Source organism: Vidua chalybeata, chromosome 23 (assembly GCF_026979565.1).
Source record: "Vidua chalybeata isolate OUT-0048 chromosome 23, bVidCha1 merged haplotype, whole genome shotgun sequence".
Taxonomy (NCBI): Eukaryota; Metazoa; Chordata; class Aves; order Passeriformes; family Viduidae; genus Vidua; species Vidua chalybeata.
In genome coordinates, this window is record NC_071552.1 from 367,769 (window position 1) to 390,722 (window position 22,954).

General features: G+C 53.7%; 1 protein-coding gene across 5 annotated transcripts in view; it reads right to left on the minus strand.

Moving 5' to 3' along the window:
* ZBTB16 (zinc finger and BTB domain containing 16) overlaps nucleotides 1-22,954 on the minus strand; it is a 53,712-nt gene that overhangs the window by 24,862 nt on the left and 5,896 nt on the right. For all 5 annotated transcript variants that reach the window (XM_053963213.1, XM_053963212.1, XM_053963210.1 and 2 more), the window contains one exon: nucleotides 1,285-1,382. In XM_053963213.1, coding sequence (XP_053819188.1) covers nucleotides 1,285-1,382 — 98 coding nt within the window. The remainder of the gene's footprint in view (nucleotides 1-1,284; nucleotides 1,383-22,954) is intronic.

Consider the following 22,954-nt stretch of genomic DNA (forward strand, 5'->3'; position numbering starts at 1 on the left):
GGGCTGGTGGTGGGGGGAGGCGAGGGAAGAGGTGCAAAGGTCTCCTGCTTTAATAAATAACAGCGCTGGAATTCACAGCGGCTGTTTGCGAGCTCAAGGCACAGCTCTCCCCGCCCCCCCAGTCCTCGCCGGATTTACAAAAAAAAAAAAAAAAAAAAAAAAAAAAAAAAAAAAAAAAAAATTAATCCTGTGCGATGACAAGCTTGGCTCAGCGTTCACTGTACATACTGTACCCACAAAGCTGGCTGCCTGCCAGGGACAGGCTGTGAGCCAGCGCGACCATAACAAACACAAGCCCTGCGTGCCAGTGCTGGGGGGAACAGCATCCTTAGCCCCAGTCCTGGGGGGGACCAGCATCCCGGGGACCTCCCCCAGCAACCTGCTGCTGTCTGCAGGCACCCTCAGGAGCTGGTTCCTGGCCCAAAAAATGCTGGGATGGGAATGGGGTCAGGGCTGGGTCTATTGACCAAAAATCAGAAAGCTGCAACTGGCCAGACTAAGCACCCCCCCCCCCCTCCCCCAGGAAAAAGAGGAAGTGGGGAAAAAAAAAAATGAAAACAGATAAAAAATAGATAAAAGTGTATAACAGCATTTAAAATCAAATACAGCTTCCCTGCCAAGCTACATGCAAGTAGATCTGTGGCTACAGTACCTGCCCCCCCAGAGGTCTGTCCTCGGAGCAGGAGGACAAGGAATCCTGACTGTGTCGGGGTCCAGGGGTCCCCTGGCTGTCTCCAGTTCCCCACATCAGACCCCGAGCTGTGCCAGGACTGCCCCCCCAAGGGGAACATCAGCTGACATGGACTTGCAGAGCACAAGTCTTCCATCCAGTGCAGAGCTCCAGCCCTCCCCTATCTATTTAATTAAAGGCCCTGCAGCCTGTGAACCTGCTACTTGGATTCATTAGTCAGAGAATGCCTAATTCTGCAGTTTTGCTAACGAACCTGCGGCAGGGGCCCGAGGTGGAAACAATGCTCACGCTACAAGCAGGACTGACCATGAGTAGCTGCGTGGCATGTAGAGATTGTTATTCCAAGCTGCTTAGTCTGGAAAATATTTCCACAATTAAGGAACTGAAAACAAACTCCAAAAAAAGAAAATTTAAATAAATCAAATTACTGGGCACTGGAGAACAAGTTTGCAATGTGCTGCCCGGGGAAGGGTGCAGCCGGCTCTGCACGTGTCTGCTGCAGAGGAGACGTGTGATCTGGGCGGCCACAGCAGCCCTGGGTGGACAGAGAGAGCAAGCCCCCATCCCCAGCCCAGCACCCCCTCCCAACCCACCTGAGTGAGCCAGTAAGTGCATTCGCAGCCGCAAGCTGTCCAGGAACCGCTTCCCGCACAGCTCACATCCGTATGTCTTCATCCCACTGTGCAGCTTCCTAGGGGAAAACAAAGAGGGGTGAGTCCTGAGATGGGGGAAGTGACCCAAAACAACACCGAGAAACCGCCCGGTGCTTCCTGCAGCTCACACACTGCCCAAAGTCAGCGCTGGCTTGAGAACCGCAGGGAGAGCATGGATGGGGGGGGTCCCATGTGACTCCCCAGGAGTGAGGAGACAACCCTCTCCCCGCCAGTGTTTGTCATTGTTGCTGTTGTTGGAGTCTTTTAATAAACTCGATAAATTTGAAGTCTGGAGTTAAGGCAAAATCTATGTTGGCAAACTCCCTCCCCATGTTCTGAGTGCTTTTGAAAAAGGCACTGTACTCCAAAAAAAACCCCGACCATTTTAAGAGGTTGTTTGTGTGCATTTCTAACCAAATCCCAATTTCCATCCAAATTCAGCATGACACAAATCACAAGCAACAAACACAAAACCAGCTCACAAACAGGAAACATGCCACTCACCGTTTCCTGGCAGCCCCAGGTACACACCGAGCTACGCCCGGGCGGCATTGCACAACCTCTGACTGCACCTCCCACCCCACAGCGTGCCGGGGGGCTGAGCATCCCCCACTCCCTGGTACCAGGAGGGGCCTTTCTGCCCAGGGCACTGCCCACAGGCACTGATCACAGCCACGGGTGCCAGGCTCAGCCACAGTGGCCAGATTCTGCATTATTGCCCATTCCTTGCTGTGAAGACATTGATGCTCCACCTTTGGGCAACCAAGCCCTGGACCAAGTGGAATGACCTTTAAAGGAGGTCAGCGTTAAAGGAGCACTGTCCAAGTCTGAAAATACCAACAACCCAACCCAATCCCATCTCCTTCCCAAGACAGCCCTGGCAGCCCCCCAGGCCCATTTCCCCTCCCCTTTGGGACCAACCATTGCTCAGCCCCCACCACCCACCGGGGAGCAGCCTGAGGCTCGGTCCTCACAACAGCCTCTGCTGCTAAGGGTGCACAGAGGGACACAATGCCCAGAACATGTGGAATGGGGGCTTAGTGCTTTATTTTGCCACCTCCACTGGTGACAAACAGACTCTTTGCAAAGCCACCTGGCTCTGTGCTGGACAGCCATGCTGATCAATGCCCCTGAGCCCCAAATGCTCGGGGGGCATTGCCCACCAGCTCTTGGTCACCATGAGCTACTCAGACCTGTGGCTGGGGAGGACTCAGGACAGCAGCACGTGCAAAGTTTCAACATCGGATGCTGTAAACAGAGAAGTATTTGTGTGTGTTGAGGAGTAACACAGCCCATAGCTGTGTGCTGACCTCTGATCGCAGCCACCATTTATCATCGCGCCGCAGCAGGATGAGAGTATTTCTATTGCCTTGTTGCCAAAGACAAAACAGGAATGGTCCTGTCCAGGGCTGGATGTGGACCCTCTCGCGGGAGGGCTCAGCCCCAGCTGTGCAGGCTTGCGAGGACCATGTGCCTGTGAGCTCCTGCTGTACTTCCCCTGAGGTGTAACTTTTATTGGTGCAAAGCAGATGCTGCTCTGACTCCAAGCAGGATCAGCCCTCACTGCTGCAGAGAGCCCAAAGCCCCAAACCACCCCTGCCCCATGGGGCTCAGGGGCTTGTTCCCTGGCTGCCAGCCCCACATCCCACCTTGCAGGATACTGAATAGCAGCATGGGAAGAGTCAGAGCAGGAGAAGACCCCCTGATGTTCAGCAGTGAGTAAATGCTGCAGAGCAGAAGGGAGAGGGAAGGAACAGGAGCTGGTTTCAACTCTCAACTTTGCTGTATAATGTAATTATTAATCAGGCTTGTCCTGAATTCACTGTGTCATAGCAGAGGATTAGGAGTCATGCACGAATTCAGGCCAAGAAGGTTTACAATCCAAAGGATTTATCTGCCTTGCAAAAATAAATAAAACACCAGCCTCCTGACGGGGCTCTGCTGCCAACGAGCAGCTCAATAAGTGACAACCTTCTCATTTTGCATTTTTAATTTGGGACATGCCTGTCACACTCCCTGGCTTGGGCTGTGCTCACTCCTGCACTTAACATTGGGCTAAAACCACTTTGTTAGGAAGACCCACGTCATGCTCTGGGTCTGCACTGCCCCTTCTGAGGCCAGAACACCTTTTCCCTGAATTACAGTCTAACTGGATAATTAGTTCAAATAAAACATGGAGGTTTGGGGTTTAAAGTGAGTCTCAAGAAACAGAAGGACAAGTTTCCTTCCTCTGCATCTCCCAAACCTATGGCTAGCACAACCTCTTCTCCCATCTTCCCAGCACAGAGTGGGGAAATAAGGAAATGAGGAGACCCCCAACCCCACTGGTGTCACAGTGCCCTGGAAATCCACCTGCCCCTGCCCAGGGCGCTGTGATGTCCCCAAATCACATCCTCTCTGCATTGTTTCAATGGGGCACAGGGGTGCTCGAAGAGTAATTTAGTTGCAATATCTCTATCAACAAATTTCTGCGGCAACAAAAGTTTTCCGCTCGGCGCCTGCTTCGAGGACGTTCTTATCACTCGCCATCTTGCACGGTCCCTTTCAACAAGGTCTTAAAGCGCTTTATCTGCTCCATTTCCCAGTAGCAAAATATGATTGAAACGTTCTATTTCTGCTCACCGGATTAAGGAGATGTTGCAAAACTGCACAAAAACCTGGCAGATGTAAGCAAGGTATTACGGCTGCTCGGGCTGTTAAGATCTGAGGGGAAAGATCAATATGTGCTTCTGAAGTTGTGCCTCCAGAAAGAGGGGGTGGGGGAGTGAAGGGCATTAAAATACATGCCAGTGCTGCCCACACTCTGTGCCAAAAGATAAACCATGTTTTATTATTCTGATATAAGGCTGAAACTGCGCTCTTTTCTCCTGCAAGTTCCCTACAAGCACATCAGCCAAGAAGGTGCCCATGGGATGGAGAGCAGAGGCAAGTAGGAAAAGCATCTCTTTTGTAAAAAGAAGGTTTTCCTCTAATTCCTACACAATGTCCCACTTGAAGTGCATGGAAACAGTCAGCCAAAGCCTCCAGGTCATGAGATATCACTCGAGGATGCTCTGGCACAGAGGGTGGCCCAGGGTGATGAGGATGCCCAGGCCAACAAGGATGCCCGTGGCACAGAGTCCCAGGCCTGGACCCAACCTTCCCAAGGGAGCCCCAGCCCAGGGCTTTGGCAAGGGGCTTTCCAGGCGGAATGCAAACCAGCGATACCCCCTCCCCGCCCAGCACCGGCAAACAAAAGCCGGGCGAGAGGCTGGCCCCTCGCAAGCTGCCGGTAATTAAAAAGGCCTGTAAACGCCCCACAAAAAGCACTTCAAAGGGACGGCGACTCCAGCGAGACTGCGTGGTGTAAAAATTATGAGTTTTCCCCACAGGGTGCTTTGTGTGAAAAGGCCGGGCTCGGTGGCAAACGCCGATGGCCACTGCTCGGGGATGCAGGGGCTTGGCAGAGCATCTCGGGGTGCAGGAGTTTGGTGGAGCACACTGGGGTGTGGGTACGGGTGCAGTCCTGGTACCTAAAGACCACTGCAAGTGTCCCACTGCCACCACAAGCAAATCTCTGCTCTGCCTGCTTAAAAACCCTGCCTAAAACAGCCTTCTGCTGTCTTTACTTGAGGAACTCTTGTATCCCAGCCCCTCCCCGCCACCCCTTTTGGGAAGCAGGGGAGACCCCCTCCCCTCCCTTCCCTCCACGCTGAAAAAGACACATGGCTTTTGGCCATTTGATTACTTTTAAGTGTGTATTTTTCCCCTCAAACAGAGTGAATACAATGGTTAGGAAATTTGACAGAAAACTATTCCAAGCCATTTATTGCCTTAATGCGCACCTTTGTCCAACAGGCAGTTTTGACAGGAGCGATAAATTCCAAATTTATGTCAACAGAGCATATGTTGAACACCTCATTTCTGAGCTAAAGCGGCATGCTGCCCCATAAATCACCCTTCTGTTTGAAATGAAAGTAGATTACAGGCCCATGTTATTGAGCAGTTAGAGCCATAGTCATATAAATCAGAACTTTTAACTCCAGGCGATCCGTTCTGCAATTAACTAAAGGGCACTTTGTCATCTCCGGGCCAGGGCACAGCTTGGCAGGGTGGCCGGCTACCGAGGGAAGGCAAGAACCCCTCGCTGCCGAGGAAAGGCACCGGCACAGCTGAGCTTCACTCGGTACCTGTTGGAGCAGCAAGCCCCAAGACAAAGCCTGGAGCAGTGTGTGGCTGGAACACAGCCTGGCATGGGAGATCCACTGCTGCAGGGGCTTCCTGCCCATGGATCCTGCCTGATCCACTGATCCATGCTTTGGACACGAAACACAGTGAGGGAACTGGGAAGCTGCATGATACAAGCAAAACAGCAGAGTCCTGACAAGTCCAAAGCCAGGCAAAAACGTGCCTGAGTGCGGTGCTCAGAAATCTGTACGTGGGACTTCCACAGCGGTTTTGCTGCAGCTCTCAATGCCCATGCATCAGGTCAAGATCCTCAACCCACTGATCTCCCCCATCCATCCTGCTGCATTTCCCTGCATCTCCAAGAAAGCCATGCCATGGGACAGGGGGTCCTGCGGGGTGTGGGGCTGGCAGATGCTGCGGGCAGTGGGACCAGAGGATGCTGTGGGGCCAGGGGACGCTGCAGGGGCTCAGCCCTGTGAGTGCTGGCAAAGGGTGTGAGTGCGAGGGGCAACTCACCCCCATGGGAGTGTCAGAGCTATAAAAAGATTCAGACACGAAGTATTTCCTTTCCTATAAAATATTCATTGCTGCGCACGAGTGCCAGGGAGCACAAACCTCCAGTGGTTCTAACTTTGTGCCGCAGCAATAACAGAGTTTTATGGGAGCCTTCTGATTTTATTTACACTGGGCCATGACGGCGGTGCCCTGCCAGAGGGGCAGCCAGCACAGCCCCACCAGGGCAGGCGTGAGGCACTGAACACTGGGCGGCCAAAAGGGACCAAAAGTGCCACTTTGCATTCCCCAAAAATCCTCCCCCTCACCCCATTTCCACCGGTGTCTCCCTTGCCCAGGTAAATCCATATGAAATTGATTCATCCCTGATCTATTTTATCAAGATCAAGGCAGTGGTGCCACATCTCACTTCCAGTGGGGACAGAGCAGGAAGCCAAGGTCAGCGGTCACCAAGTGTCTGCAAACCACACATTCTCCATCCTCCGACACCAGCATCACACCTGAGCTGCCAAGAGGGTGATTTTTCCCCTGATATGGCTATTTACAACACTTTGTGACTGACACCGGATCGGGCCATGGTCCTGGTGGCTCGGCTCCTGCAGTCACCGCTCTGCCCTCAGCTCCCAGCCTGGCAGATTAAAATAGCAGGGAGAGCTATTAAGGGCACGGCAGAGGGGGAAGGGAGCTGAGACCTTCCTTTCACTTTAATAAATTAAGGAGAAGGAAAAAAAAAACCAACCAAAAACCTGCCCTCAAACCACCACTGCTGCTAAATATAAACAAACAAACAAATAAATCTTACAGGAGCTGGAAATAAAGATTTTACTATTTCTGAATGGTTTAATATAAAAGCCCCCAAACAACCAACCAGGGGGAGGGGATAGCTATCAATAGAGAGCACTGAAATTCCCTGCCTGTACAGTATTTATACTTACCATGAGCTAATTTATGAGTTCAAACCAGATGCTGTGGAGTGACATCATTCCACATGATGCCAACACTTCCCCTTTGAAAAAAGCCAAGGAAAGGATCCTGCTGTCCTGCCTTACCTGACAAGAACCAGGCCACAAACACCAAACATACAATTCCAACCTTTTTTTAGAGTCTGTCCACAACAAATGTGAACAAATGCTGCCAAAGGGCAGTGACTCTCAAAATTCGCTGCTGGCCTGGGCCAAGCTTGTGTGGCAGCATCTCCCATCCACTGCTCCCAGCAACCCACTGGAACGATGCTTCCAGCTCCATGGGTTGGGAAAAGACAAGACAAGACAAACTGCCCACAGCAAAAAGGGCAGCATACAGATTCTTTTTTTTTTTAACGTATTCCAAGGCCCCGGTTTCAGATCCGTGGTCAATATTCGCTATTGAATGGAATTCCCCAGCTTTATCCATGTGAACATTCCCTTTGTGTGTCCCAGACCCCCAAGCAAGAGGGTCCATGGTCTTGCAAGAGGTGGGACAAGCACGGATGGGAAACCATCAGCTGCAGCCCTTGGATGCAGCTGGCAGTGGGAAGTTTCCTGTCTGTTGCAGCAGGACCATGGGGGCACAGGTGCTGCCGCAGGGCCAGAGGTGGGTGGATCTGCAGCTTTCAAAAGGGGATTCAGAATGCAGCCCATGCCAGTTTAATGAAAGTCCACTTTTAATGAGTGATGGTACCGGGTGTCAGCAGCTTCTGCCAGCCCAGGGATCGGCCCTGCATCTCTGCTGCACCACCTGGACGCTGGAGGCTGATGCGAACAGCTCCACGATTCCACACTGTCACAGAGGGGCTGGAGCGCCGGGCACCGAGGGGTTAACGCGTGGCGATGCACGCGGCCCTGCTCGGAACAACCGGCGCTAATGCGCCGTCCAAAACCATCAAAAACCATCATCCCCCCATTCTTCGGGCATCTGGTGACAGCGACGTGCTGAGCACTGCGAGAGGAGCGCTGTGCCGGGCAGCCTCGGCCCCGGGCTGCGCTGGGCATCGCGCTGAGCCGACGTGACACGGGTGTCAGAGCGTCAGGAGAGCACGGGGGAGCTGCTGCTTCGGCACCGTGCGAGATCTCCGCAGAACAGCAAAGTGACCTTCGCGCCGAGTACATCTGCCGCAGCAGCGGCGTGATTATGCAGATGTTTTGATTCCTAATTCAGAAATAATAAGCGGTTCACAGATTCCAAGTTTAAAAATATATTCATCATCTGGTTTCCGTAGCAGCACGTGTGCCATTGGAGCACCAGCAAAGTGCTGGCCTCGGCCACTCCCTCCTGCCGACCTTCAGGATGGTTGGGACACCTGGCTCTGAGCAGCCTGGGCTAGTGGAAGATGTCCCTGTCCATGGCAGGGGGTTGGAGCAGGATGAGCTTTAAGGGTCCTGCCAACTCAAACCATTTTGGGATTCTGTGACATAAGAAAAGCATTTAGCATGATGCATCGGATGTTTTCCAGAGACAAGAGTCCTGGGATGGTCCAGGCAGCATCATCCTGCTGCTCCCCAGGGAAGGGGGAGCCTGTAGCTCCTGAAGCCTCAAGCAAATGGCAAAAGTCCCCACAGAGCCAAAAGCAGGGAGACAGGGGAAAGTGGATATGCTATTGGGGTGCTGGAGCACAGAGAAACTTAAATGAGGGGGAGAATTTTAGGGTAGGGGGAATTTTATTTTAATTTTCACTCTCTTTGATGACCTGACCACAGGGCTAAGGCTGGACATGCATCAGGAACAGGGTGGTCCCCTAGAGCTGCTGCAGAGATGAGCTGGGATGGGCCCAGGAGCTGCCTCCCTGCCCTGAGCTCCTCTTCAGGGAGTAGGAACAGCCCCCAGGTGCCAGATGGAATCAATCCACAGCTTGGCTGCTCTGTTCCATGAGGGAGACATGTGCTTCCCACCCCTCACCTCCCTGTGGAGATGCTGACGATGCTGATGCCCTCCCTGGTGCCTCCCTGGTTTCTGCCCCGGCTCACCCGCCTGGGAACTGCAGCTGGGAATGGGCACAAACCACAGAGAAACGCTGCTGCTCCCATGAGCGGCCTAGATCCTGAGGAGTTTTATAAGGTAATCAAATATGCAAGAGATTCAACAAACTAATTTCAAGCACACACCTGGGGTCCTCTGATAATGTCGGCTGTGCCTATACAGCGCAAGGATTAAAATTTCATAGAGTCATGATTTCATCAGTCGCTAAACTACAAAGGATTAATTAACAGCCAGGGAAGAGCTCATGGCTTGGAAATACAGTCTTAGGGAAAATATCTATCTTGGCTCTCCAGATGTCAGCACACAGACGAATAAAGCTTTGATGAAAACACTTTCTTATTATTAGCAACTCCAAAACATTGTATTTTTGTAGCTGGAATTAAGGATGCCCAATTCCAACCTGCCTCCATGTGCATTGTCACGTGCCTTTCTGGAGGGCTGGTTTGGGCTCCTGGGATGTGACTGTCTGGCACACACTGGTGTTTTACGCCTGTATTTTGGGGATGGGCAGAGACACCTCCCTTGGAGAGGGGATGGGAGAACCCCAAGCATGCAGGAGTCCAGCTGCGAGTCTTGCCTTTGCTCTGAGCACAGTGCCTGCCCTGTGCTCACTGGCTCCCAGAGAGTCTCCCAAAGTATTCCTCATGCTGGCTGGGCTTCAAAAGTTTGGGAAGGAGAACAGGCGACGGCCTCAGCACGGGCAGTGCGAGTGGGGAGCAGCAGCGCATCCCCCTTCCCTGAGAAGATGAATTAGGGAGCTGTCAGCGAGGGACAGGCGCTGCAGCCGTGCTGCTGTACAGGGGCAGTGGAAGTGTCTTTGATTAATGAAACTGTAACGCTGGGCTGTTACACGGTCCTTCTCCGCCAGGAGAGATGCCCTCGGACAGGCTGGAAATGCCGTACTCCACACGGATTCCCCACATGCTTCTCCCAGCCCCGGACTGGTTCTCCTCCTGTCCTCTGCCAGCGCCGCTGCCTTTGCCCAGGTCTGCGCCGCCTCCTCAGGAGTTCCCAGGGAGGACAAAGAACGAATTATTTCCAATTACAAGTTGGGAAGTGAACATTATGCACCTTGTCAAAGCAAGGTTTTGGGGAGCCCCAAGTGCCCAGGAAGAGGAGGTGGCAGCAAGGGAAGCACCTCAGCAGCTCAGGGACTGGGGCCACCGCTGCCCATCCAACTGCAAAATCCCCCTTGGAAAACACGTATTTTTGGGAGATTCTATGGAAATGGGAAGCGTCAAAGGAGCTCGCACAGCCTGAGCAGAGCTGTCAGCACTGCACGGTGCAGCACGTGGCACCGCGTCGCATCCACCGTGTCCGAGCTGGCTTTGCTCCCAAAACCACACGAACATCTGCGCCGAGGGAGCGAGCGGCCGCTGGCTGGAATCACGCTGGAGCCTGTCACCTCATGGCAGAGCTGTGTGGGCAGATGCTGCTCGCTGCTGCAGGGCCCCACGCCGGGGACAGCGCCAGGGCCACGGCACGGCAACTTTCCCCTGCAGTTTTACCCTCCTTCCAGTGCCGGTGCACCAACAGGAAGATGCTGCCTCAGCTCTCCATAATTAGTTTTGCTCAGTGTACAACATGTTTTGATGAAAAATAAATAAATACCTTCCTGGCGAGCCAAGCTCTGAGCGGGACGCCAGCACTGACAACACGCTCCACTCTCCCTGGCCCCGGCCAAAAGTACGCGGCGTCCCGGACCCGGGCGTTGCTGAGCCATCCTGGCACCGTGGCACCTCCCCAAGGAGGCTTGCTCACGATTAATTCATTTATGAGCAGCCTCACCCCCCTCCCCAACATGCACAACAGGTTCCATGCAAATTCGGGAGCTTTTAAATTATACCGTTAATGAAAGCAAATAAAGGCAGTTAAAAGGCAATTTGCTCAATTGGTGTTAATATTTAAGCACAGCATGTGCAAAAACGAGATCGCAGAATTTGGTTTTTCCATGAGAAAACTTTTGGTCCTGACTTTCCTGAAGAAAGGATGGCTCATGCCAGTGAATTCTGTGCCCAGGATCACGTCTGGAGCCCCCTTGGCAGCAGCCAGCCAGTCTGTTTGTTAAGGAAATGTCCCCTGTGTGCCCCAGCAGCTCCACAATCTCCACAACATTGGCAATTCCTCCTCTGTCAAGGGGTGCAACTGCCACCCCCTTGCACGCCGGCATCCCCACAGTGCCTTCCTGCAAACCTTTCCTGAGGGTAAAAACACAGGGACAGTGGAAGCCCCGAGCACCCCCTGTGGGACTTGAAGCACGTGAGGCAACTGGGGCGTGGGCAGGCAGAGGTGTCACGGGTGTCACTCCCAGCACTGCAGCCCCAGTGCATCCCCGGCTCAGCACGCCATTGTCACCACATGTAAAACCTCAGTGTGCTGGGAACGTGGTGGTCGTTGTGCCAGCAAACAGCAAGGACAAACCACCACGCAGGACAAGCTGCCCTGGGGTACCTGAAGCACAGCATCCCTGCCAGGCATTCTCTGGTGATTGCTTCCCGCACCCAGAGTGTGATGTTGGTATTGTAATGGTTACAAATTCCTAAATAAAACTGGAAACAGTGATCTAGCACCAAATTATCACAGGCAAAAGTGGCTGATGATGCCCCTCAGTGCAGCCCCACTCCTGGCCATGCTCTGGCTCAGGGGTTACGATGCTCTTGCATAAATTCACTTTCAAAACAGGAGCTGCCAGTGAATGAGACCTCGATTTCTAATGGTTGGAAATATTTTGTACACTCTGCTGCTCCCTCTGTACCCCTTTGTCGGGGCTGAGGGCTGACGGCTAAAGCGGGTACCAAAAGACCATCTGTAGCTCCCGTCTTTACAGAGAAGTTTAAATAGGGGGATGAATGAGCACAGGAATTAATGAATGATAAAGCCGTATGGTCCCAGTCAGCCTCCTACGCCGGGATGTGGCATTCAAACCCTCCCAGCCTTCTGCCACAAAGAGAGGTTTCTAAGCTACAAAAAAGAAAGGGAGGAAAAAAAGGGGGGGGGGATGGTGCATGCAAGTTTTTAACAACAAATGCAGTGACTTGCCTCCAGGTTCCCACCCGATTTCCCTGTGCCAGGCTGGGGGAAAGGCACGTGGGAGGGAAAATCGGGGGTTTCCCCAGAGCCACCTGCAACTTCCCTTGATAGCGAGGGAAGTGAGAGCAGTTGGCTCTGGGGCCCATCTGTACACTGGGTGGGGGATGCAGAGAGGGCACCCTGGGGTCTCACACCAGCAAGGGTGGGCAGATTTTGGATAAGCTGCCTGGACTGACCATGCTGCACCCACTTGGCCAGCCTTTGCAGCATCTGCAGCATCCCCCCACCTTATCCATTCAGGACAACTTAAAGATGCCTGGTAAAAACTCGGGAACCTGGAAAGGCTGAAGAAGCACATCCATTAGAAAACAGCTCTACCAAAAAAAGGTAAAAAAGATAAACCCAAGGGTTAAGGAACAGAAATGAAGCCTGCTCACCAGTGCCAGAGAAAAGATGCTCCAGCTCATGGTACAGCTGGCTGGAGATTAACAGGTGATACCCAGGGAAAGACAAGGACATGGAATTGCTGCTGTTGCTTATGGAGGGCTCCAGACACACTGACAAGGCAAAGCCAGGATCAAACACCCCAAATCAGTTCAAATCCTGTTCAAGCATCGGAGTCTGCTGGGAGGGAATGTCTGTCTCCAAAACAACCCAGAAGAAGCAGAGAGAGTGTGGCGCAGTACTGGAACACTACTTGTGTTTTAAAAGCTGTCATGTGTAAAGCATTAGTGGTTTTGAAATTGCATTCTCAAGTTAATTAAATGGACAATCTTTTCTACATAAAAAGTGAAAGCACACAACCAAAAGCTAGGGAAGAGGACGTGTCTCTGGAGCAGGGTGCTGCCTCTCCTTGCCCACTCTCCTGATCCAAGTATCCCAAGGGAGCCAGTGTCCTGCTGTGCCAGCACAGTGCCAGGGAGGCTGTTTGCTCTGTCCTGAAGCATTCACATCCCCAAAGCCCATGCCTGGGCACTGCACTGACCCATCCCATGAGTCTGTTTTCCCAGAGGAACCACAGGGGCTCCATTCAGGGGTTTCCTCTGTACGGGGATGTTTTACTGGCTGACGGCAGTGCGAACACCCGTGGCAGTTATCTCTGCTGCAGTAAAACACCGACCTTCAGTTTTAGGCAGAGGTAATGTTCACCATCCAGTGGATCCACCATAAGCTGTTTATAATTACTATTATCTCTGAGTTAATCTTGTGAGAGGTCAACAGTTTTATAAAAAACTTGCAAGCTGTATCTTTTACCTTCCAACTTCATATCTGGGTCAAAAGGTCAATTACTGCAGCTTGCTGAGTTGGGATTTCAGAAAAAAATATCTGTTCCCACCCCAAAGCCTCACTGGTGCATGGGGGAAGCGAGCAGGCACCCACCCTTGCACAGGCAAAGCACCCAAATCTTGGGCTGAGAAGTCCAGGGGAAGAGTTTTCTCAAGTCAAGGCTCTCCCCACTCACGAGCTGAGCTGGGGCTGGCTGCTCGCAGACTGAGGGGCTGGGGCACACTCCGAGCACTGGGATGCAGCCAAGGGGTCCTCTGCGTCACTGGTGAGCGCACGGTCCCTGCCTCGTGGCTCGTGGCTCGTGGCACAGTGCTCTGAGGATGCCAACCCCACCCGCAAAGCACTGTGTGTGGGCAGCTGCCTCCCTGCGCCGGGTGCACAAAATGAGTGTTCAAACGCCTGGGCTCTGCTCCCACACCTACCCATGGAGGTGGCAAATGGAAGCAGAACAGAAACCTTTGGAGAGGCTGGGAGAAGCCCCAAAAATGGATGAAGCTGTGACCCACACTCTGATCCTACCTGCCTCCCGGTGCTCTGCATCACCAAAGATCATCACTGCTGTTATTTTACCCCCCACCCCCCCGACAGGATGCTGCCAGGCAGCTCTGGGCAATATCTCACTTGGGAAGCAAAAAAATCCTTCGGTGCTGTTGCAGCCCCTCCCATGAGTGCAGCCCGGGCCCGCGGAGCATTGCTCAACTGCTCGGCAGGCAGGTGTCATAAACAAGCAGGCACATGGCAAACATATCGATTTCCCAGAGCTTATCGCGCAGCAACCAGTGCTCAGTTACCAGGCTACTTTAATATGTAATTTACTGCGAGAAGGGAGAGTGGGGCTGAGGCTGGCTGAAATATTTACTGTGGGATGGACAGGGAGGTGGAAGGTGTAAGCAGAAGGGAAGTACGGTGTCTCCTGTCTCCAGCCATCCTTAGTATTTTCTAACTACTAAAAAAACCCCAACCCCTTGCTGCTACGATGGAGTGTTTACACAGATGCCATTAATCTTCCTCTGCAACTGCTTATACTATGAAAATACAATCTTAGCTGCCCAGGCTCTCCATCTCCTTCATTTAAATTCAGATGCTTAATTTCTGTCAAAACAGAGCCCACCAAAATTACCTCCATCCACTTCTGGTGCTCAACTTGCCTCACCATCTGAGAACTGCCTGTCAGAGTGGGGAGGGACCCCAGGTGGGAGCCTGGAAAAACGGGAGAGGGGTGGCATTCCAAAGGCTCCTCCTCTCCAGCCTAGATAGGACCAGACGTGACAGCCAAAACCAAAGCCCAGCCTGAGATAATGCTTCCACCCTGCATCCAGTCACCCACTGGGAGGGGGGATGCTTGCCCTGACTCAGCACCTTCACCTGCCTGGGCAGGTGTTTTGCCAGCAAGCTGTCTCCCCAGCCCATCAGCAGGGTTTTGGTGGGGACAGGACCATCCTGTCTCCCTCCTTGCCCTGTCCTGCATCCCAAGGTATTTTGCAGATGTGACCCTCAGGAGACTCCTGGGATCCACGGGAGGTTGGTGTTTTCAGGGCACAATATTTTAAAAATCCTTCTTGTATAGTACCTCTCAGAAGAACTTTTGGAATTTACAAGATAAATACTGGTAATTTGATTCTTATCTTCTTCAAATCCAATTCTAAGGCAATTCTGTGTAAAGGACACTAATTATAGCCCAAGGGGAAAGAAAAGGTAACCCATCAGCGAGAACACACTGGAAATGTTTAAAGGGGTACAGGGCACTGAAAAGTTAAATAGATTTCAAATCTGCTCTTGCAAGAACAATGATATGTTGGGTGAAAATGATGCTCAGCAACATTCCTGCTCCCCAGCTGGTCCTCCCCGTGGGCAGCTCAGTGCTGTGCTGGAAGTGCCAGCAGCTGGGGCTGCATACAGGTTGCTCTGCACATCCTTTTGGGACTGCCTGGCCACTCCAGAGCTGGGCTGGGACAGGCAGCAGTGCAGGGACAGCCCCATCTCTGTGCCCAGACAGTCATGATGGTTTTCACCCTCATTTCCCTGGCATTATTTACTAAGGAAAAGGCAAAGTTTATACACACAGGGGAATGTAACCAGCAACAGACACTGAAAATGACAAAACCATCACTTGTTAGTACAAGTATTATGGTTTTTCCAACAAACCCCCCTAGACATGGGATATTCTGGCTGCAGAACACATCTGGAGGCAGGAGCCCCCACATGCTCCAGCCACCAAATGGTTCTCTGTTCACTGCTGAAGAGTACCTGAAGAGGAGGAGGATGGTGGGGAGAGCGCATCGACCACTGCCACACAGCACAGCCCAAATGTTACAGCTCCTATAAAATAATCACCCCAATGCCAGGATGCAGAGCCAGGATGAGGCAGAAGATAATGAAGGAAGAATCAAAGGGATCTGGCAATCCAAATGGAGTCCTGTATAATGAGTGCTGCCACAGGTGTTCCACAGGCATTAACATCCATCGTTACCATCCCTTCGAAGACGACACGGTTATTCCCTTTAACACGGTGACACTTGCAGCTAACTCATGTCTGACCCAGACAGCCAGGGCAGACGCCGTGTGAGAGGTGACCAGAGGTAATTGAAAATACACTCGCCGCAGACCAGAGCAGAAGGGCTGCCTCAGCAGCAACCCTCGGTGCAACAGGTGACAGCAGTGGCACCTGGAGGATGACCGTCACGGGCACACGGTAAATCAGCACTTTGCTGAGGCAGCACTGGGCTGCCCGGGGCACGCGGAGCAGCAGAGCCACGGTCCCTGGGTCCCTGGAGCACACAGCCCCTGGGTCCCTGGAGCACACTGTCCCCAGAGCACACGGCCCCTGGGTCCCCAGAGCACACGGCCCCTGGGTCCCCAGAGCACACGGTCCCCAGAGCACACGGCCCCTGGGTCCCCAGAGCACACAGCCCCAGAGCACACGGCCCCAGAGCACACGGTCCCCAGAGCACACGGCCCCTGGGTCCCCAGAGCACACGGCCCCCGGGTCCCCAGAGCACACAGCCCCAGAGCACACGGCCCCAGAGCACACGGCCCCAGAGCACACGGTCCCCAGAGCACACGGCCCCCGGGTCCCCAGAGCATACAGCCCCAGAGCACACGGCCCCAGAGCACACGGCCCCAGAGCACACGGTCCCCAGAGCACACGGCCCCTGGGTCCCCGGAGCACACAGCCCCCGGGTCCCCAGAGCACACAGCCCCCGGGTCCCCAGAGCACACAGCCCCTGGGTCCCTGGAGCACACTGTCCCCAGAGCACACAGCCCCCGGGTCCCCAGAGCACACAGCCCCCGGGTCCCCAGAGCACACTGTCCCCAGAGCACACAGCCCCCGGGTCCCCAGAGCACACTGTCCCCAGAGCACACAGCCCCCGGGTCCCCAGAGCACACTGTCCCCAGAGCACACAGCCCCCGGGTCCCCAGAGCACACAGCCCCCGGGTCCCCAGAGCACACGGCCCCAGGGCAGCAGCGTGGCTCTGGCACCTCGGTCTCCGTGGCTGCACACCGCAGCACCGCATGCAGTGACGATGGAAGGGCCCTTCCTCGACACATGGATTGCTGGCAGGAAGCTTGCCATGCACGGCCGCTTCGTTCACTTGGCAACAAAGGTGCTAATTAGGGAGCGAGATGTTCTCCACCTCCAGCCAGAGGAGGATGTGGCACAGCTGCCAGCGGCGGCCCAGCCTTTGGTGCCCCACCACGTGGCAACGGTACTGTGGGAGAAGGTGAAAAGCATCCTGAGTGTCATCCTCAGGAGATGCCCATCTCTGTGACCCTCACTGAGCCCCCCAGCACCGTGGTCCCTTCTTCTGCCATCCTTTTCCCATCTTCTGGGCAGGCAGAGCTGGACTGGTCTCTCTCCCAGTGCAAGGTCCAGTGTAAGCTCTCCTCCCAGTGATGCCTGCACCCTTAGCACACAACCTGCCAGAGGCCCCACCACCCATGTGCTGGCTGGTCATGGCCCCCGCTCCAGGGCAGCCTGCCACAGATCCCACCCTGCTAAATAATGCATTGGGCAGAGCTCACTGCTGCAAGGGAGGGATGACAAACATTTCTGCACTGCTTTAAGTTACATTTGGTTCAACGCTGAGGGAAGAGCTGCCTCCAGCTAAAGGGTCAGAGAAGCCAGAAATCAATATAAGTGCTTGCCTCTGCATCCCGAGATCCCAGTGTCCCTCCCCAGATCCGTGGGCAGGGTTGGGCTGGGGGAATCCCACCGGCAGGTCTGGGGGCATCCCCTGACAGGCCTGGTGCTGCCTCACTCTCAGGAACTGCTGACTCAGCACCCTTCAGGCTGGGAGCTGCCAGTGGCCCAGTTCCCACCACAACACCCATTTCCTACAGCCCTACCCTACATGCCATCTTCCCCCCAGCCCCAGAAATGCAAATTCCAAAATCCCCCAAAAAACCCCAACCAAATGCTGCTCTTCAGCTAGGGTGATGACGAACTGAAAGGCCGGGGGAGGCATAGCAAAGTCAGGGCAGCCTTTCCCCATCCCTCGCCCAAGGAGAAGACAGGAACCTGGGAAGCAAAACCAATTGCTTTTCACTTTTCTTCCACTGGGAAGGTTTTCATGCAAGTTAAAATGTTCCTAAGATGATTCTTGCTACAGGGAAGCAGGTTTCATTGCACATGCTGGTTCCCACCAAGGCAACAGACGTGCAAGAGAAGGCAAGGGCAGTGTGGGCAGAGCTGCCCAAAGAGGCTTCACGTGTGACAAGTGCCTCTGGTCACTGCTCTTACTCGCAGGAGTGCCCTGCCCTGTGCTCGGCACTTGGGATCTTTTCTACGAACAGGAGGAAGGAAGAAAGAGGCGAGGAAATCACCTCGTTCCTGGTAAAAGCAGCAGAACACCCTGGAGGGGGGGCAGGTGGGCGGCAGGTGCAGAGGGTTTCGGCGCTGAGCACGGGGCCGTTTCGCAGAAAGGGGCCCCGCTGTGCGGGCGGGCGGCACTCCGCCGTGCCCCGACCACCCAGGACCCAGCCCGGTGCCAGGGGGCCGGCGGCTCCGAGGCCCGGCCGAGCAGCGCGCGCTGCCAGGGGCACGGCGCGGCGGTGCCGTGGGCTCGGGGGGGCCGGCGAGGCTCCCACCGAGCCGAACCTCTCCCACGCGAAGGCCCCGTCTGCGTGCGCTGTGCAGCCGGCCGCGACCGCAGCCCGTGCCCGGCTGAGATAAGATCCGTCACCAGCGCCGCCTGAGCCGCGCTGTACGAGCCTCCTCGTACAGCCAGAGGGCCGCTGGCAGGGGCTCTCTGCACCGAGCACCCCTCTGCACAGCCTCTCTGTGCATCCCCTCATCAGGGAGCCCTTTTCTGCTACAATTTGCACATCCTATTCCAGGCCTGTGACAGCAGAATGGCTTGGATCGGGAGGGATCTTAAAACTCATCCCATTTCAACCCTCTGCCATGGGCAGGGACACCTTCCACTATCCCAGGTTGCTCCAAGCCCCATCCAGCCAGGCCTCGGACGCTTCCAGGGATGGGGCAGCCACAGCTGCTCTGGGAACCTGTGCCACGGCCTTACCACCCTCACAGGTAAAGGTGATGCCTGAGTTCACAGCCAGCTCTGTTCCTGCATGACAGCAAAGCCCTGAGAAACCAATGAAACAGCCACAGACACTTCCAGTGAAATCTGGAAGGCAATGAGCTGCCCCAAAAGCCTTGTGCTGCCATGCACATGCACTTTCAAGAAGGCCGGCCGGGTTTTGGTTGAGTTTTTTAAAAACACAGCCTGTGCTGTGGTGAAACTGGATTTCTTGTAGTCATAGCCTTCCTGGGTTTACTCTGTGCACGCCAAAATTAGTACAACCTGTCCCTAAATACAATAATAAAAAACACGTAGTAAGCGCTTTGCCTTTATTTATGTCAGTGGTGGTTTCAAGCAGGATGAATCATGCTTCCTCCTTAGCACTCCTTTCTAATATGATTTACTATAAATACTGCATGGAGATGAGAATGAGGGAAGGTTACCAAGGGCACAGCATGTGGAGTCCAGCACCATCCCCAGACTCAGTGGCAAAAGCATAAAAGCACATTCGGTAGTTACGATGGAGTGGCAAACCACATGCCAGTTGTAACTGGTGCAGTACCTGGTGTGGAAATCACAGAATATCCTGAACCCAAAAGGATCATCAACATCCAACTACTGGCACTGCACAGGACAGCCCCAAAAAACCCACCGTGTGCCTGAGAGCATTGTCCAAATGCTCCTTGAACTCTGGCAGGGTTGGTGTTTGGGAATCACAAAGGTTGGGAAAGACGTCTGACAGCACTGAGACCAACTGTTCCCCAGCACTGCCAAACCCACCACTAAAACATGTCCCCAGGTCCCTACTACATGTCTTCCGAAGCACTCCTCGGGCAGTGGAAATGGCCTGGTGCTTGGGGCTGCGGGTTTTTTGAATTTCTCCTTGTTTTTATGCTCACTTGCCATTTCCCTTCTTTACAGGTCATCAAGGTGGCAGCAAGCCCCTTCCTCCCCCCCCCCCCACAAGCTGCAGATGGATGAAGGTGCATTTTGCCAAGCAGGGGGTGCACAGGTCCCCTCGGTGGTGCGCACCACAGCATCGCCCGTGCCGCCGCTCCTCGCACAGCGCCGAGCGGGCTCGGGGTTATCAGCGCGGCCGATACACGCCGATAACCGGCCCATCTCCCGCGCTGACACCGCTAACAAAGCAGGGTGTTTAACGCTGATTTATGGCGGCCGGCCGGCCCTAGCCAGGCTTGCAGCGCTCGTGCCTACGTGGAGAAGCTTTTCCTCAATCGCACATTGCCGGCTTGTTTGCTAAACAACGTGCCAATAAAACAGCAATGAGACAACGAAGGCCGATGGAAACCTGAACCAGCACAGCAGGGCGCGTATCCAACCATAATCTACTTAAAATCAGTTAAGAACACTACAGCGAAAATGATCCGGGCGGCCCTGGCCCCTGGCCAGCGCGTAAGCCTGGGCCACAAAGGCTCGCTCCCACAACCCCGATTTTAGGGCAATGCTCCCTCCTTCAGATGCGGAGTGACCTCTTGCCAAAAAGAGGAATCGACCTCTTATGAATGACATGGTCCAACAGCACTTGTACTCTTCCAAAGGAACCTGCTGCTCTGCTGTCAGCACAGAAGTTACCCAGAGCACTGCCAACGCGAACCAGCGTGTTCCAAACCAAAACCAAGTGCTTCAGGCACGCCTCAGCCTGGATAAAGATTATCCAGAACGGACACAGAGGTGATGCTCCTGAACACCCCACAGCAGGTCTGAGCAACTGGGCTTAGCCTGGGAACAAAAGTAGATGTCATGGCTGCACTGGAAACTCACCAGCCGATGTTAAAAAGGTGTCTGGCCACACACAGACTCCCCTGCCATGTCTGCATTTATTCCAAACGATGCAAAAACCTTTCCTCGTTGCTCATATGACATCCTGTCTGAAATTCCCTTTGTGCCACCCTCCCTGTTTCAGCTGGTACCTGTCACACCACCAAACTCTACCAGGGCCAGGGTGCACGCCAAGCTCAGTCCAGGTCACCGGCTGCAGGGCGGGATGCAGATCCCTTCCAGTAAAGGAGGGAGCAATGCCCTGCAAAGCACTGATCCCACCATAAAGCACTGAGCCGGGCTGGGGAGAAGAACCCCTCACCGGCAGAGTGACACAAGCCAGGACTGCCGGGTGAGGAGGAATGAATGGAATAGGCTAATTTACACAGGAAGTGAGCACTTACCAGACCCTTCATCCCAACACACAAAACCCTCTGCCATATCTGGAAGCAATTACACCCAGTTAACATGATCTGCCTGCCACTAAAATTAACTGCAAACAGAAATATTTTTCACTTTTGCAACAGGAGATGCCATGGCCCCGTGTTTGGCTGCCGGGAAATATTTAGTAATTACTCATTTAAAGCCTCTCTTGAAGCTGTCAAGGGGGGCAGGGGGGGAATAAAAGAAAAATCTTGCTAATTGCAGACAAAAAGGAAAATGCAGATCATTTTACTCTATCCAAGGAAAACAGATTTACAGACTGGTGTAACTAAAGAGCCAATATCCCGCAGAAGCAGGGAAGGCTGCAGGAATGCTCTGTCACCAACAGCCCAGGCTGCTCTGCACCACTCCCATTCTCCACAAGGAAAGGAAGAAAGGGTGGACAGTCACCCCTGAAGCAGCACAGGCTCTCTGAGGGGCCCTCTGTACTGCTGTAAAGGCATTGTAACCAACATCACTGTGCGAGGTGTAACGAGGACTGAGGATGCTCTGAAAATCTCATCGAGCTGCTGCAGCAACAGCCAGCTCTGGGGAAAAGCCACCCAAGTGTCCTCAGTGCGGGAGGTTTCATGCATTGGGGTCCCAACCCTGCAGCCAGTGGGGTCCTGGTGGGAACTGAGCGGTGCTGGGGAAGGGGCTGCACCCCAGGCAGAGAGCAGGCAATGACCCCATCACACCAATGGATGTCCCTCTGCAAGGTGTCAGAAGCACCAGGCATCATGGGCAGGAGAAACCAGAGTTTCACTGGGCAGGGCTAAACAAACAAGCAAACAAACAAACAAAAAAATACACAGAAATAGGTGTTTTCTGATGGGAACCTCAGAGCTTCGCTTTCGAACGCAGTGCATGCATAACTAAACTGATGCAGAATAATGGATGGAATAATGTGGAAGCCAAAGAGGGCTTTTCTCCCTCCACACTTGGAGCTGAGTATGGAAATGGTTAAGTTGCCCACTGAATAAATCAAAAGTTCAAGGCTGCAACATACCACGTTGTATTCCCCCTCTGCCCATGACAAGAACCAGAGAGCCCCCGAAATCCCAAGCATCCTGCACGGGGTCTCGGCCAGCGCTCACAGGTTACACGCTCGGGGTCAGCGCCGTGGACCTTAGCTGCAACATTCATTTCCTGAGCGGGGCACGTCCCCCTGCCCATAAAGCTAATAAGAGCTTCCTCGCCCGGCTGCCCTGCACCGCGGCCCGGCAGCGGGAACGCTGGTTTCCATTAGCCCCTTATGATGCCAGGTGCCGCTAATAAGGCCCATCAACAAGAAACAAGAGCTGCCAGGTCATCCTCGAACTCTGGAAGTAATCACGGGCAGAGTTTGGGGGGCTGCTGCCCTGGTTTTTCCTTCCCTCCCCCGCTTGCTTTCCATTTTTCCTCCTTTTTTTAAAAGTTTAAACTGCAGTGGAACATAAATTGACAAATGCTTAAAATAAAATAAAAAACAACTACTGTATTCGGCTACTGAAATTAACACTAATAACATTTCACAAAGCACTTGGGATCCGATTTATCACGTTTATTGCTTTAATGGTACACTGCATCTGTTTCTCACTGTGACACGCCGAGCAGTGCCAACGTGCCTAATGGCATTAGCAGTACAACGCTCAGCTAATCCAGGTGGAGAGAGGGGAGGTGAGGCTGCCAAAGGAAGAGCCAAAGGCTGGATCCCCATGGGAAGCTGCAGTTTTCCCGAGCAGGAGCATTTCAGACTGTGGGAGTGTCGATGCCTGGCCCTGAGCGCTGGTGTTGCGGGTAGCAGACGGGCAGATCCACTGCTTTTCTGTGCTTCAATGGGAAGAGAGGGCACAAATCTGGAGTTTGGGGTACAATGGCTGGCCAGCAGCCACTGGGATACAGCGAGCCTCCCTCCCCTTGTCCTTAAACCCTCCATTGGCACACACAC